At 57.0% G+C, this 16,460-nt stretch overlaps 1 protein-coding gene across 1 annotated transcript; it reads left to right on the forward strand.

The window, feature by feature from the left end:
- The first annotated feature begins 301 nt into the window (after positions 1-301).
- FSD1 (fibronectin type III and SPRY domain containing 1) lies at positions 302-16,395 on the forward strand. Its single transcript, XM_035286828.3, has 13 exons — positions 302-465; positions 1,557-1,652; positions 1,809-1,940; positions 3,817-3,918; positions 4,503-4,525; positions 5,644-5,765; positions 6,883-7,092; positions 10,492-10,590; positions 11,490-11,649; positions 11,992-12,071; positions 15,541-15,792; positions 15,898-15,986; positions 16,084-16,395. The coding sequence occupies exons 1-13, from the start codon at positions 451-453 to the stop codon at positions 16,192-16,194; spliced, it is 1,491 nt and encodes a 496-aa protein (XP_035142719.1). The 5' UTR covers positions 302-450; the 3' UTR covers positions 16,195-16,395.
- Positions 16,396-16,460: the final 65 nt, after the last annotated feature.

The following is a 16,460-nucleotide window of genomic DNA, read 5'->3' on the forward strand; positions in this document are numbered from 1 at the left end:
AAAGCCTTAGATTTTCAGCAAATGCAAGGCGCGAGAAGGCGGGCTAGACAATTCGAGTAGCAACGAATAACATGTGTGGGGGAACAAGTGGGGAAACTGAGGCACAGGATCTCTAGAGATGATTCTGAGGTCCCACGGCAGGGCCGAGGGTCGAGCCCCCTTGTCTTCTGATCCAGGGGTCTCTCCAGCTTACCTGTTACCGCCAACAGCGCCCGGTGAGCCCCAGGCGCTGGACGTGCGTGCTCTGGGCGAGCCCAGCTCGAAACTACATTTCCCAGGCGGCCGCGCCGGCCGCGCCTGCGCAGTGCGCGCGGTGATGGAGCGCTAACCGGGGGCGCGGCGGCGGCGAGGGCTCGGCGGGCCATTGGCTACCGGTCGCGGCAAAGGCAGCTTGGGGACCCAGAGTGCGCGGGGCCCGCGGGCCGGGCCGGGGTGACCTGGGCTGCAGCCATGGAAGAACAGAGGGTAGGACGGGGCGGGGCGGGGCCGGGCGTCGGGGCGGGGGAGGGGACCAGGTGTTACCGCAGCGCGCGCCCCCCCCCCCGCCTCCGCCCCAGCTGCTCTGCGGCCGAGGCCCCACCTCGTCGCGACCCCGCCCGGATCTAGCCCCATACTCCAATTTGGGACGGAGCCCCCCCCCCATGTTGGCTTGGGGCCAGATTCGTGCCCTCTACACCCCCCACCCCACCCAGTATCCAAGTCCCAGCCCCGACCCCCATCCCCCACGCCCTCCCTCCCGGCCGCGGACCGGGCGTCCCAGCCCCCTCCCTACCCCCGGAGGACGCCACGCCAGCTCCGCAGTGCGAACCCCACCGACCCTGCCCCTGTGAAGAGGAGCCCGTGGGGAGCCTGGGTCAGAGCAAGGGGCCCCCGAGCAGGATCCTCCCTCCCAGAATCCCCTGCCCTGCCCCCAGGACACCCTGCCCCCTCCCCACTTACCTGGGGCCCCGCATCTCCGGCTCCCAGGTTCCACTTTTTTGCCCAGGTAATTTCTTTTTTCTTGCTTATCCTCCCCCAGGTAGGCCCCATCCTCAGGGGTTCCCCTTCCCTGGCTCACCCCTGCTGCGAGGCTAGCCTCTGTCCCAGGCTATCCCACTTCCCTAGGGTTTTTCCTTCCACCGAGAACCCTTTCCCCAGGTTAGCCCATTTTCCAAAAGGCATCCTTTTCCTCTGGGGTTTTCTGTCCCCAGGGTAGCCCCTCGCGCCCCACCTTCAGGATGCAGGTAACGGGTTGTAGCCTTTGTGCTCAGGCAGGCCTGGTTTGGGGCCGGGTTCTCTGAGAGGTTCTCTGAGCCTGTTTTGTCTCCTGGGCTCCCGGCTGCTAAAGGTGAGTTGTATCAGTCCAGAGCTTCACCGCTGGTGCAAAAGCTTGAAAGCGTGGCAGCACCACATCTCCTCTCTGGATCCCTGTAGGGGACCGCTGACCCTACAGGGAAGAGCCTGGTCAGGCTGCGGGGCTCACCTGCCTGCCGTGTGTGTGCGCACGTGTGTACGTGTTTGTGAACATGTGGGTGTACGTCTGTGCACATGTATGTGTCCACACTTCTGTGGTGCAGGAGGCCCTGAGGAAGATCATCACAACCCTGGCCGTGAAGAATGAAGAAATTCAGAGCTTTATCTACTCCTTGAAACAGATGCTGTTGAATGTGGAGGTGAAGGCGGTGGGGGAGTCCTGGGGCGGCGGGTGGAGGGAGGGAGGCAGAAGGATGCAGCTGAAGGAACTGGCCCATTGCTGTTGCTACCTGTGGGACGCCTCAGTTTCCCCCTCTGAACACGGGCTTTGGCCAATCCTGGCTGTTCCGAGCCAGGCGAACTCGGCGAAGGTGCAGGAGGACCTCGAAGCGGAGTTCCAGTCCCTCTTCTCCCTCCTGGAGGAGCTGAAAGAAGGCATGCTTATGAAGATAAAACAGGACCGTGCCAGCCGCACCTACGAGCTGCAGGTGAGGGTTGGGGGCATCCTCCTCCCCTCCCCACCTTTCCCACTCAACAGAGCGTAGCTGACCTGGGCATCTTTCTCCCAAACTGGGTGCTCTTGAGTTTCTGATCTCTCCCCTGGCCCCTCCCTGTCCATGGACTCATCAACCTGCCATCCACCTGTGCTCTCTCTTTTTATTTTTGAGACAGAGGTCTCACTCTCGTCCAGGCTGAAGTGCAGTGGCACGATCTCAGTTCACTGCAACCTCCGCCTCTTGGGTTCAAGCGATTCTCCTGCCTCAGCCTCCTCAGTAGCTGCAATTCAGGAACCTGCCACCATGCTAGGCTAATTTTCATATTTTTAGTAGAGATGGGGTTTCACTGTGTTGTCCAGGCTGGTCTTGAACTACTGACTTCAGGTGATCCTCTTGTCTCAGCCTCCCAATGTACTGGGATTATGGGCATGAGCCACTTCACCTGGCCCACCTGTGCTGTCTCTGAATCTCCTTTCCATCATGGTGCCCCAATGTCCGGCTCAGATCTTCACCCTCCTGTCTTCACTCAGTGCCTCCAGTTTCTCCCTCCTTCCCACTGGTCCCCCAGATCTGAAGGTGTCACCTCCACTCAAACAGCTTCCATGGTTCCCATGGGCTCTGACTCAGTCTCCAAGCTGGGGTCACTCAGGCTGCATCCAGACCTCCTGGGAGACTCCTGACATGGCAGATTCCTGTCCCAGAAGCTTGGGTGTGGCCTGGGAATGTGAGTTTTTGGTTTGTTTGTGTTTTGAGACAGTCTCGCTCTGTCACCCAGACTGGAATGCAGTGGTGCAATCATGGCTCACTGCAGCCTCCGCCTTTCAGGCTCAAGCAATTCTCCCACCTCAGCCTCCCAAGTCGCTGGGACTACAGGAGCGGGCCACCACACCCAGCTAATTTTTGTATTTTTTGGTGGAGACTGGTTTTCACTATGTTGTCTAGACTAGTCTTGAACTCCTGGGCTCAAGCAATCCTCCTGCCTTGGCCTCTCAAAGTGCTGGAATTACAGGCATGAGCCCCTGTTCCTGGCCCATGCGAGTCTTTTGTTTGTTTTTCTGAGACGGACTCTCGCTCTGTTGCCCAGGCTGGAGTGCAGTGGTGCAATCTCAGCTCACTGCCACCTTCTCCTCCCAGGTTCAAGTGATACTTACCTCAGCCTCCAGAGTATCTGGGATTACAAGCACCCGCCACCATGCCCAGCTAATTTTTGTGTGTCTTGTTTGTTTTTTTGAGATGGAGTTTCACTCTTGTCGCCGAGGCTGCAGTGCAATGGCACAATCAGCTCATTGCAACCTCTGCCTCCCGGGTTCAAGTGATTCTCCTGCTTTAGCCTCCTGAGTAGCTGGAATTACAGGCACCCGCCGCCACCATGCCTGGCAGATTTTTTGTAATTTTAGTAGAGACAGGGTTTCACCATGTTGGCCAGGCTGGTCTCAAACTCCTGACCTTGTGATCCGCCCACCTTGGCCTCCCAAAGTGCTGGAATTACAGGTGTGAGCCACCATGCCCAGCCTTAAGTTTTTCCACTTTTAGTAGAGATGGGGTTTCACCATGGTGGCCAGGGTAGTCTTGAACTCCTGACCTCAGGTGATCCTCCCGCCTTGGCCTCCCAAAGTACTGGAATTACAGGCGTGAACCACCACACCCAACCTCTTGTGAGTGTTTACGGAAGGGATTTCCAGGGTTTACTTCTGTGCTCCCAAGAGCTTGGCCCAATTTGATGGAGCCCTTGAGGCTCCAACGTCCATCTCCCACCTGGACTTAGAGAAGTGCGTGGTAACCTGGGCCCTGAAGCGGGTGAAGAGCCCTTGGGGGGCCTGAGGCAGTGGAGTGACTTGTCCCCTCTTTGTGTGCCTGGTGTCCACAGAACCAGCTGGCTGCCTGCACGCGGGCCCTGGAGAGCTCCGAGGAGCTCCTAGAGACGGCCAACCAGACGCTGCAGGCCATGGACACTGAGGACTTCCCTCAGGTGAGCGTATCTGATGCTGCCGGGTAAAGAATAGTGGGCCTGCCTGGGGCGGGTGGATCACAAGGTCAGGAGTTCAAGACCAGCTTGGCCAAGATGGTTAAACCCCATCTCTACTGAAAATACAAAAATTGAGCTGGGCGTGGTGGCTCATGCCTGTAATCCCAGCACTTTGGGAGGCTGAGGCAGGCAGATCACCTCAGGTCAGGAGTTCCAGTCCAGCCCGACCAACGTGGTGAAACCCCGTCTCTACTAAAAATACAAAAATTAGCTGGGCGCAGTGGCTCAAACCTGTAATCCCAGCACTTTGGGAGGCCGAGGTGGGTGGATCACCTGAGGTCAGGAGTTCGAGACCAGTTGAAACCCCATCTCTCTAAAAAGACAAAAAATTGTCTGGGTGTGCTGGTGCGCCTGTAATCCGAGCTACTCAGGAGGCTGAGGCAGGAGAATCACTTCAACCTGGGAGCTAGAGGTTTCAGTGAGCCGAGATCGTGCCATTGCACTCCAGCCTGGGCAACAGAACAAGAAGCTATCTCAAAAAAAAACAAAAAACAAATCTTTGAATGTTGTTCTGTCCCTCTCTCTAGGCTGCCAAGCAAATCAAAGATGGGTAAGAAGCTGGGGTCTGGCTTCCACCCACTGCCCTGCCCCTGGTGTGAAGACAGGGACTGGGGTGGGGTCTGGCCCCCACCCACTGCCCTGCCCCTGGTGTGAAGACAGGGGCTGGGGTCTGGCCCCCACCCACTGCCCTGCCCCTGGTGTAAAGACAGGGGCTGGGGTCTGGCTTCCACCCACTGCCCTGCCCCTGGTGTGAAGACAGGGGCTGGGGTGGGGTCTGGCCCCCACCCACTGCCCTGCCCCTGGTGTGAAGACAGGGGCTGGGGTGGGGTCTGGCCCCCACCCACTGCCCTGCCCCTGGTGTGAAGACAGGGGCTGGGGTCTGGCCCCCACCCACTGCCCTGCCCCTGGTGTGAAGACAGGGACTGGGGTGGGGTCTGGCCCCCACCCACTGCCCTGCCCCTGGTGTGAAGACAGGGGCTGGGGTCTGGCTTCCACCCACTGCCCTGCCCCTGGTGTGAAGACAGGGACTGGGGTGGGGTCTGGCCCCCACCCACTGCCCTGCCCCTGGTGTGAAGACAGGGGCTGGGGTCTGGCTTCCACCCACTGCCCTGCCCTTGGTGTGAAGACAGGGACTGGGGTGGGGTCTGGCCCCCACCCACTGCCCTGCCCCTGGTGTGAAGACAGGGGCTGGGGTCTGGCCCCCACCCACTGCCCTGCCCCTGGTGTAAAGACAGGGGCTGGGGTCTGGCTTCCACCCACTGCCCTGCCCCTGGTGTGAAGACAGGGGCTGGGGTGGGGTCTGGCCCCCACCCACTGCCCTGCCCCTGGTGTGAAGACAGGGGCTGGGGTGGGGTCTGGCCCCCACCCACTGCCCTGCCCCTGGTGTGAAGACAGGGGCTGGGGTCTGGCCCCCACCCACTGCCCTGCCCCTGGTGTGAAGACAGGGGCTGGGGTCTGGCTCCCACCCACTGCCCTGCCCCTGGTGTGAAGACAGGGGCTGGGGTCTGGCCCCCACCCACTGCCCTGCCCCTGGTGTGAAGACAGGGGCTGCCTGGCAAAGGTGTCTCAGTCCAGAGCCCTGGACAGGTACCCAGGGAGGGGCCTCCCTATACCACAGATGATCCGGCCTGGTCCCCCCAACAACATTTGCCACCTCCTTCCCCACAGAGTGACCATGGCCCCTGCCTTTCGGCTGTCATTGAAAGCGAAGGTCAGTGATAACATGAGTCACCTCATGGTGGACTTCGCGCAGGAGCGGCAGATGCTACAGGCTCTCAAGTTCCTGCCTGGTGAGAGGGGCATGCACTGGAGGGCCAGGACTTTGGGGTAATGGCCCGGGAGGCTAGGAGGCCCAGAAACAGGACCTGGAGTAAGGTGGATGGCCAGGTGTCTGGATTCTGCCTGAGGGAGGTGGGGCCGGAGAATGGCACGCCTGATGTGGGTGGAGTCCTCATCAAGCCCCGCCCCTGGGTGGAGCTATGAGAACCGCCCCCAACACTGCCACGTGGGAAAATACACCTGTCCCTAGGGGTGGAGCCCTGAGAATACCTTGTCCTATGGGGGAGTGGAGTCCTCATGAAGCCCCACCCCTGGGTGGAGCCATGAGGAGACCCCACCTATTGGGTAGTGGCATCCTAGGAAAACCCTGTCTCAGGGGTGGAGCCCTGAGAGTACTGTGTCCTGGGGGAGTGGAGTCCTCAGGAGACCTTGCCTCTGGATAGAGCCATGAGAAGGGCCCGCCCACTACATGGTAGCTTCTGGGAAAATCCTGTGCTCAGGGGTGGAGCCCTGAGAAGGCCGCTCCCCTGGGGAGAAATGGGCTGAAAACCCACACGGTCTATGATGCAGCCCCAGAGAAAGCCACATCCCTCATTGGTAGAGAATTTGGAATAATTCTGCCTCTAAATGATGAAGTCTGAGAAAGCTCAGCCCTCCCCCTACCCCTTGTTGGAAACTTCAAGGGTCTCCATGGCCGGGCACAATGGCTCACACCTGTAATACCAGCACTTTTGGAGGCTGAGGAGGGCAGATCACCTGAGGTCAGGAGTTTGAGACCACCCTGGCCAATATGGTGAATCCCCATCTCTGCTAAAAATACAAAATTAGCCAGACTTGGTGGTGCACGCCTGTAATCCCAGCTACTCGGGAGACTGAGGCAGGAGAAGCGCTTGAGCCCAGGAGGCAGAGGTTGCAGTGAGCCAAGATCACGACACTACACTCCAGTGACAAGAGCAAGACTCCATCTCAAATGAAAAAAAAAGTCTCCAACGCCAAGTGTGGAACCCCACTGTGGCCATGCCCCCAAAATTGTCCATCATGTGGACAATTGGGCGGGGCTGCAGCAAGCCCCTGCCCCTGGCACAGGGCACAGAACCCTGACCCCCCTCTCCCTTCCGTCCTGGGCAGTGCCCAGTGCGCCTGTGATTGACCTGGCCGAGTCCCTGGTGGCGGACAACTGTGTGACCTTGGTGTGGCGCATGCCGGAGGAGGACAGCAAGATCGACCACTACGTGCTGGAATACCGGCGGACCAACTTCGAGGGCCCGCCCCGCCTCAAGGAGGACCAGCCCTGGATGGTCATCGAGGGCATCCGGCAGACAGAGTACACCCTGACAGGTAAGGGCAGCGTGCACCAGCTCCATCCAGCTGTGAACAGCACCCCCTTCCAGGCTCCCATCTCGCCATCAGTCGTCGGGGGTCTTGGGGACGATCCCTGTATCAGACAGTGGCCGGGCTCGATGGCTCATGCCTGTAATTCCAACATTTTGGGAGGCTGAGGCAGGCGGATGATCACTTGACGTCAGTAGTTCAAGACCAGCCTGGCCAACGTGGTGAAAACCCGTCTCTACAAAAATTAGCAGGGCATGGTATCGGGCACCTGTAACCTCAGCTACTCAGGAGGATGAGGCGGGAGAATCGCTTAACTCGGGAGGTGGAGGTTGCAGTGAGCTGAGATAGCACCATTGCACTCCAGCCTGGGCAACAAGAGCGAGACTCCATCTCAAAATAATAATAACAGTAACAATAATAAATGGGCGGCCAGGGGTCTGAAATCCTCCTGGGAAGGCAGAGGCCTGAGAATGCCACGCCCTGTATTTTTTAGACATGGGGTCTCGCCAGTGCCCTAGGCCGGTCTCCAACTTCTGGTCTGAGGCAGTCCTGCCTCAGCCTCCCAAATAGCTGGACACTGTCCTTGGATCAGCAAACAAAGCTGTAATCTCCTCCCTCCTGGAGTCGGCGTTCCGGATTCACCCTCCAAGTATATGGGGTCCTCCTTGGCAGTTATGAGAAATGGAAATCCGGCCAGGCATGGTGGCTCATGCCTCTAATACAGCACTTTGGGAGGCTGAGGCAAGAGGATTGCCTGAGGCCTGGAGGTGGAGAACAGCCTGGGTAACAAAGAGTCCGTCTCTACAAAAACATTCAGTAAAGTTACTGAGCATGGTGGTCCCAGCTACCAAGGGAGGCTCAAGTGGGAGGATCGTTTGAGCCCAGGAGTTGGAGGCTGCAGTGAGCCATGACTATACCACCGCACTCCAGCCTGAGCTACAGGATGAGACCCTGTCTCTAAAAGACAGAGAGAGAGAAAGGAGAAAACCCCAGGGAACCCCCCCAGCTGGTGGAGGTAGGTTCTGAAGGAGGAGAGCCTCATGAGATTAAAAAGCCATCCTGGCCGGAAGCGGGGGCTCACGCCTGTCATCCCAGCACTTTGGGAGGCTGAGGTGGGTGGATCATTTGAGGTCAAGAGTTCGAGACCAGCCCGGGCAACATAGTGAGACCCTGTCTCTACTAAAAATACAAAAAAAATTAGCTGGGTGTGGTGGCAGATACCTGTAGTCCCAGCTACTCCGGAGGCTGAGGAGTGAGAATTGCTTGAACCCAGGAAGTGGAGGTTGCAGTGAGCAGAGACCGAGTCATTGTACCCCAGCCTGAGGCGGGGAGAGGCTGGCTGATAGGGTAACTGTCACTATTCCCTCGCTGCTATGGGGCTGTAATCAGCCGGCTAGTTATCGGTGATTTGCATACATGGTTACTAATAATGCTAATTGCAGGGAAAAGTCACCAGCCGCGGGGGAGCCTGCAGACAGCTACTGGCTTGTTCTTTGCTTGAGAATCAAAACAAACACACCCCCGTTTTATTTGTTTTAAATAGGATACCTCAAACCTCTCCAAGGCTCCTGCAGGTTCGTTTTTGTTTTCTTGTAACTTCGTATTTTGAAATAATGATAGAGTCACAGGAAATTGCCAAAACAATGAAAACCAACTGCTGCGAGGACCCGAGTAGTCAGCGTGAAAACCGGAAACGGACTTGGGTGCAGTGGACTCACATTTTACCCCCCGCCCCCCACTTTTTATTTTTGAGACAGTCTCATTCTGTTGCCAAGGCTGGAGTACAGTGGCACGACCTCAGCTCACTGTAACTTCAGCCTCCTGGGTTCAAGCGATTCTCCTGCCTCAGCCTCCTGAGTAGCTGGGACTACAGGCACGCGCCGCATGCCTAGATAATTTTTTGTATTTTAGTAGAGACGGGGTTTCACCATGTTGACCAGGATGGTCTCGAACTCCTGACCTTGTGATCTGCCTGCCTTGGTCTCCCAGAGTGCTAGGATTACAGGCATGAGCCACCACACCCAGCCAGTTTTTTTTTTTTTTTTTTTTTTTTTTTTTTGAGACAGAGTCTTGCTCTGTCGCCCAGGCTGGAGTGCAGTGGCACGATCTCGGCTCACTGCAGCCGCCACCTCCCGGGGTTTTGCCATTTTGGCTGGGTTGCTCTCAAACTCCTGACCTCAAATGATCCACCTGCTTTGGCCTCCCGAAGTGCTGGGATTACAGGTGTGAGCCATCGTCCAGCCAGCAATTTTTTTTTTGAGACGGAGTCTCACTTTGTTGCCCAGGCTGGAGTGCAGTGGCGTGATCTCGGCTAACTGCAACCTCCACCTCCCAGGTTCAAGCAATTCTCCTGTCTCAGCTTCCCAAGTAGCTGGGACTACAGGCGCATGCCACTATGCCTGGCTAATTTTTGTATGTTTAGTAGAGACGGGGTTTCTCCATGTTGACCAGGCTGGTCTCGAACTCCCAACCTCAGGTGATCCGCCTGCCTCAGCCACCCAAAGTGCTGGGATTGCAAGAATGAGCCACCATACCCGGCCACATTTTACCAGTTTTACACATGCTCATTCGAGTGTGCATGTATAATTCCACACGGTTTTCTCCCATGTGTAAATTCACGTCACCAGCAACACCACCAAAGCACAGATCTCTTCTGTCACCAGGAGGCTCCCAGATGCCATGCTTTACAACCATGGCTCCCTGCCTTTCATAGGCTTCCTAGTGAGTGAACTCAGGGCAGAAAGCTGGATTCATCGAAAGGTGTGCAGGAGTGAGGAGATGACGAAATAGCCACCTACGTGGTCACTTGCAGTCCACTTACTGTTTTGTGGATTGCTTGGAAAGACAGGAGGGTTGGGGTTGTTTTTTTCTTTCTTTCCCTGCTTCTTTTTTTTTGAGACAGAATCTCGTTCTGTCACCCAGGCTGGAGTACAGTGGCACAATCTTGGCTCGCTGCCACTTCTGCTTCCCAGATTTTAGCGATTCTCCTGCCTCAGCCTCCCGAGCAGCTGGGATTACAGGCGTGCGCCACCATGCCCAGCTAATTTTTTGTATTTTTAGTAGAGACGGGGTTTCACCACGTTGACCAGGATGGTCTCCATCTCTTGACCTCATGATCCACCCGCCTCGGCCTCCCAAAGTGCTGGGATTACAGGCGTGAGTCACCGCGCCCGGCAGTAACTGGGTTTTAAAGCATCCTGATTAGCCTGTCTGAAGTTGGAGGCGGAGTCAAGCAATTCATAGCCCCTCTGGGAGAGGAGGGCAAGGATGGTTTGTCAGGGATAAGTTATTTGTAAGGTGCTTCTTAGAAAGGCGTCAGGAATCACTGTGGGTCATGGCAGCTGCAACCCATTCCTCAGAGTCTCGGAGAAACACAAGTGTTGAAATCCCTCTCTTGCCTCCTAGGTCTCAAGTTTGACATGAAATACATGAATTTCCGCGTGAAGGCCTGTAACAAGGCAGTTGCAGGGGAGTTCTCCGAGCCGGTGACCCTGGAGACCCCAGGTGACTGGCTTCCGCCCTCGCCCTGCCCCTGAGTCCATGGCCCCTTCCTCCCAGGACCCCCAGAGACCATGAGAATCCTCGAAGCAGAGCTCTATGGCCTTGTTGCCCTGGCTGCCAGAAAGCTCAAAGCCCCATCCACAGTGGCTTCCTTAGCCTGAGTGTCTACTGTCATCCTGATTTTGTCCTTTGCTTCTGAGGTTTACCCTGTATACCTTGATGGTTTTTATATATAGCTATGTTTACTCTCTCTACCAAAAAATAGCTAAGTCCTCTGTAGAGCTAGGGATAAGATTTTAGTAGTGAAGACCAATCCCACAGCGTGCCACACTGACACCTTCGCGTGCCCTGGTAGGAAGTCCCTCTGAAGTCTAGCCTAACTCTCTCATGCTATATCTCCACCCCTTTCTTGGGATTAGTCCTCCATGGAAGCACAGTGTAGTGCAATTGGCTTGTAAATGCCTCCATACCTGGCCGGGCGTGGTGGCTCACGCCTGTAATCCAAGCACTTTGGAGGCCAAGACGGGCGGATCACCTGAGGTCCGGAGTTCAAGACCAGCCTGACCAACATAGTGAAACCCCGTCTTAAAAACAAAAATGCCTCCAGACCTGGGAGACCTTTGGGCAACAACCCTCGGCCTTCGCGCCTCTGGCTCCATGTTCTGTCCCTTCCACCTTTTGCCATCTTGTCTCTCTGTTGTCCTTTGGCTTGTCTGTCTCTATATCTGTCTCTCTCTGAGCCTTCATCGGTCTGTCTGTCTCCGTCTTGGACCCTGTCTCCTTGGCTCTTTGGTTCTCTTTCCCTGTCTTGGTCTGTCTTGGTCACTGTCTGTCTCTCTCTGTCTCTCTGTGTCTCTCTGGGTTTCCCCATCTCTGTGACTCCCATGTCTGCCCGGCCCCAGCGTTCATGTTCCGCCTGGATGCGTCCACATCCCACCAGAACCTGCGGGTGGATGATCTCTCCGTGGAGTGGGACGCTATGGGCGGGAAGGTGCAGGATATCAAGGCTCGTGAGAAAGATGGCAAGGGGCGGACCGCGTCTCCTGTCAACTCCCCAGCCAGGTAGCCTGCCCCCTCCCCTCCCTAAGTCTCTGGTGGAAGAGATCAAGCTGGACATGGACACAGAGCCCAGTGTGGTCAGAGCTGGGGTGGAGGGGGGACCTGGGGCTGGGGGAACCTAGAGAGGGAATGAGGGGAGAGGAGGTTTTGAGTGGGGTTTTGATGGTTGAATAGGAGTTTCCCAGATGACATGTTCTGGCATGAACATGAGGCACTCAGTATATAGAAAGAGCTAAATACTGCCGGAAATGGACCCAACACCCATAGTGGCTGGGGTGGACTAGGGAAGCCTTACCCTGGGAGATGAGTGTTGAACTGGGCCTGCTTACTCCCTGCCCTCCACAGAGGTACTCCATCTCCCAAGAGGATGCCCTCAGGTCGTGGGGGACGGGACCGCTTCACCGCCGAATCCTACACAGTGCTGGGTAAGGAGCGGGAGAAGAAAGGGGATAGGGGAGTTTGAGACAGGGGCCTAATGGTAGATTGAGGGAGAACCTTTGCCTTTGGCTGTGGAAACAGGTGGCCATCAGCAAAGTTGCTCCCGGAATAACATGTTCCGGCACTGCCAAATGGAAATATTTGGGGATGAGGGATTGCTGGGGAGAGCCGGAATTTATGGAGTGAAGGAAAGAGACTCTGGACCAGACAGTGCCTCGGCAGGAGCTTGAGGGCAATTTTCTGGAGCCTATGGAGTATCTGGGACTTGGGGAGTAGCTGGGATTTGGGGAGTAGCTGGGACTTGGGGAGTAGCTGGAAAGAATGGTTGCCTATGGGGGAGCTGAAGCCAGGCGGGAGTTTTGGAGGATTGTCTGAGTTTTATGTGGAGGAGCCAGAGAGAGTTGTCTAAGGAGAAGTTGATAGCAGCACAGGAATGATCACATCCTATGAAGAAGAAGCTGAAGTTAGTGGAGGAACTGGAGTTTAGGGAAATTGCTACTGTTCAGAATAGAGCTGGAGAAAGAGGCTAAGGTATGAGGAAGTCATTGTGGTCAGAGCACCCAGGGAGAAGGAAGTCAGGGAGTAGCTGGGGTCCTGAGGGGAAGCTATGGTTCTCTCAGGATCTAGATGATCTTGGGAGCACCTGGGATCGGTGAGCGTTTGCTTTAGGGAGGAAGCAGAAGATATAAGGAGTTGTCTTTGGAGTTGCAGAAATTAGCGGGAGAGAGACAGTTCATCCTTGCAAAAGGGCCTAGATAATGTGTGGTTTGGGGAGTGGCTGAGATCAGGGAGGAGCAGACCTGGAGAAGACATGTATGTGGGGGTTCATCTTGTATCTGGAAAGGAGCTGAGATATGATGCAGAGATCAGCTGTGATCTGGGAGGGGAAGAGTGTGAGGAGAAGCTGAAGCTCATGGAATAGCTGCATTGGGAGAAGGAGTAGCTGAGAAGGCAAGATCTCGGCTCTAGAGAGAACCTGGACTGTGTGCAGAGCTGAAGCCAAGGGGTATCCAAATCCAGAGGGTTCCCAGAGAGTGTGACGGAGGCTTGAGGAACACCTGAGTTCCAGGGCGCACTGAGGCCTGGAGAGTGTCTGGCTTGGGGAATGCCTTGGGGGAACATCTGCCTCCTGTGTGGAGTTGAGGTCTGGATAGAATCTGGATTCAGAGAACAAGAGGAGAGAGTCTTGAGTCCTGGGAGTATCTGGACTTGAGTCCAGGAGCCAGAGGGAGCTTCTAGACTCTGCCAGCACCGGGAACTAGGGGATTCTGCACTCCAGGAGGACTTGGGGCCTGCAGGAACATGAGGAGTTTTCCAAGAGCAAGGGTTTGAGGAGGATCTAGTTTCTGGGAAGAACCGAGAGGTATTTGGACATGGGGAGGAAATGAAGGAAGTTTGTATGGCCTGGAAGAGTCTGGGAGGAGCAGCTTGGGCTTGTAGAGAATCTGAAAGGAGTCACTGAGGCTTGGGAGTTTCTGGGCTTACTAAATCTCTAGAGGACGTTGATAAAGCCTAGGGAATACCTGGAGCCCAAGGAGTATCTGGGGGGAATACCTGGGACTCAGGGAGTATCTGGAGGGAACAGCTGGAGCCTGAGGAGCATCTGGAGGGAACAGCTGCAGCCTGAGGAGCATCTGGAGGGGAATAGCTGGGACCTTGAAGAGTATCTGGGGGGAAATAGCTGGGACCGAGGAGTATCTGTGAGGAATAGCTGGAGCCTCAGGAGTATCTGGGGGAACATCTGGGTCCTCAAGGAGCATGTAGAGGGAATAGCTGGGATGCCAAGGAATATCTGAGAGAAATAGCTGGGGTCAGAGGAGTATCTGGGGGGAATAGCTGGGGCCCTCAGGAGTATCTGGGGGAATAGCTGGGTCCCCAAGGAGTATCTAGGGGGAATAGCTGCGTCCTCAAGGAGTATCGGGGGAATAGCTGGGTCCTCAAGGAGTATCTTGGGGGAATAGCTGGGTCCCCAAGGAGTATCTAGGGGGAATAGCTGGGTCCTCAAGGAGTATCTTGGGGGAATAGCTGGGTCCCCAAGGAGTATCTAGGGGGAATAGCTGGGTCCTCAAGGAGTATCTTGGGGGAATAGTTGGGTCCCCAAGGAGTATCTGGTGGGAGGATAGCTGGGATCCCAAGACTCCTTGGGAGTAGCTGGGTCCCCAAGGAGTATCTGGGAGGAATAGCTGGAGCCCAAGGAGTATCTGGAGGGAACAGCTGGAACCTGAGGAGTATCTAGAGGTATAGCTGGGCTTGAGGAGTATTAGGGGAATAGCTGGGACTCTCAGGGATGTCTGGGAATAATAGCTGGGATCCCAAAGAATATCTGGGGGGAATAACTGGGGCCTGAGGGTATCAGGAGGGAGTAGTAGGGGCAGTGGGGTGTCTGGAGGGAATAGCTGGGTCCCCAAGGAGTCTCTGGGGGGATAGTTGGGTCCCCAAGGAGTATATGGGGGGATAGCTGGGTCCCCAAGGAGTATATGGGGGGGATAGCTGGGTCCCCAAGGAGTCTCTGGGGGGATAGCTGGGTCCCCAAGGAGTATATGGGGGGATAGCTGGGTCCCCAAGGAGTCTCTGGGAGGATAGCTGGGTCCCCAAGGAGTATATGGGGGGATAGCTGGGTCCCCAAGGAGTCTCTGGGGGGATAGCTGGGTCCCCAAGGAGTATATGGGGGGATAGCTGGGTCCCCAAGGAGTATATGGGGGGATAGCTGGGTCCCCAAGGAGTCTCTGGGAGGATAGCTGGGTCCCCAAGGAGTCTCTGGGGGGGGGGTTAGCTGGGTCCCCAAGGAGTATATGGGGGGGATAGCTAGGTCCCCAAGGAGTCTTGGGGGTGGGATAGCTGGGTCCCCAAGGAGTCTCTGGGGGGGATAGCTGGAGTCCAAGGAGTATCTGGAGGGAATAGCTGGGACTCTCAGGGATTATCTGGGGGGAAATAGCTGCAATCCCAAGGAGTGTCTGGGGGTAACAGCTGGAGCCCAGGGAGTGTCTGGGGGTAACAGCTGAGGCCAGGGAGTGTCTGGGGGTAACAGCTGGAGCCAGGGAGTGTCTGGGGGTAACAGCTGGGGCCAGGGAGTGTCTGGGGGTAACAGCTGGAGCCAGGGAGTGTCTGGGGGTAACAGCTGAGGCCAGGGAGTGTCTGGGGGTAACAGCTGGGGCCAGGGAGTGTCTGGGGGTAACAGCTGGGGCCAGGGAGTGTCTGGGGGTAACAGCTGGGGCCAGGGAGTGTCTGGGGGTAACAGCTGGGGCCAGGGAGTGTCTGGGGGTAACAGCTGAGAACTTCATGAGTATCTGCAGGGAACAGCCAGGGCTTGAGGGGTACCTGGAGGTACAGCTAGCAACCTGAGGAGTATCTGGAGGGAGCAGCTGTGGTGTGGGGAGCGCCTGTGGGGCTAGCCCTTTGTGGAATGGTATCTGTGGCTGAGTTCTACCCTGTCCCCGCCCCTGCCCTGCACCCCAGGGGACACGCTGATCGACGGTGGGGAGCATTACTGGGAGGTACGCTATGAGCCCGACAGCAAAGCATTTGGCGTGGGCGTGGCCTACCGCAGCCTGGGCCGCTTCGAGCAGCTGGGCAAGACGGCCGCCTCCTGGTGCCTGCACGTGAACAACTGGCTGCAGGTCAGCTTCACGGCCAAGCACGCCAACAAGGTCAAGGTGCTGGACGCCCCTGTGCCCGACTGCCTGGGTGTGCACTGTGACTTCCACCAAGGTGACCCCAAGCCCCAGCTGCCATCTCTGGCTGCCCCTGCCTGAGTCCCCGCCCTCTGTCCCATCCCACTTCTGACTGGCCCTACTGTCCCTCTGCCTCCCCCAGGCCTCCTGTCCTTCTACAACGCCCGCACCAAGCAAGTGCTTCACACCTTCAAGGCCAAGTTCACACAGCCGCTTCTGCCTGCTTTCACGGTGAGCTGCCCTCCGCAGTCCAGGGGTAGGAGAGGGTGGTGCTGGGTGTGCCGGGGTTCGAAGCTGAGCCCCTCCCGCCTCCCCCGCTGTCCCTCAGGTATGGTGTGGCAGCTTCCATGTGACGACAGGCCTGCAGGTCCCCAGCTCCGTGCGCTGCCTGCAAAAGCGAGGCAGTGCTACCAGCAGCTCCAACACCAGCCTCACCTAGGCCCCCAGGCACTCACCCAGCCGCGGTGGTTTTTGGGGGCCCACTGCCGGGCCCCGGCTGCTGGAGCCAGGCCCCCTCCTCTGTCACTTGCTGCTTGGAGCCTTAACTCCTGATGGGGGGGTCACAAAGAGGGAGTGGGCACCCTGGTGGGCCCTCCTCCCCTCCTCCCCTCTTAATAAAGGTCAAACACTGGCCAGGCCAGGCCGCGGTGCTGGTTCTTTGGGCCGGGGTGGTCCTCTCTGGTGTGTGGCACTGGGACCTCAACC

Source organism: Callithrix jacchus, chromosome 22 (genome assembly GCF_049354715.1).
Source record: "Callithrix jacchus isolate 240 chromosome 22, calJac240_pri, whole genome shotgun sequence".
NCBI classification, from domain to species: domain Eukaryota; kingdom Metazoa; phylum Chordata; class Mammalia; order Primates; family Cebidae; genus Callithrix; species Callithrix jacchus.

Excerpts from the sequence above, each read along its gene's own strand:
- FSD1 (XM_035286828.3), top strand. Across the intron at positions 5,766-6,882 it reads GGCTCTCAAGTTCCTGCCTG|TGCCCAGTGCGCCTGTGATT; the intron begins GTGAGAGGGGCA and ends CGTCCTGGGCAG. Across the intron at positions 12,072-15,540 it reads CGAATCCTACACAGTGCTGG|GGGACACGCTGATCGACGGT; the intron begins GTAAGGAGCGGG and ends CCTGCACCCCAG.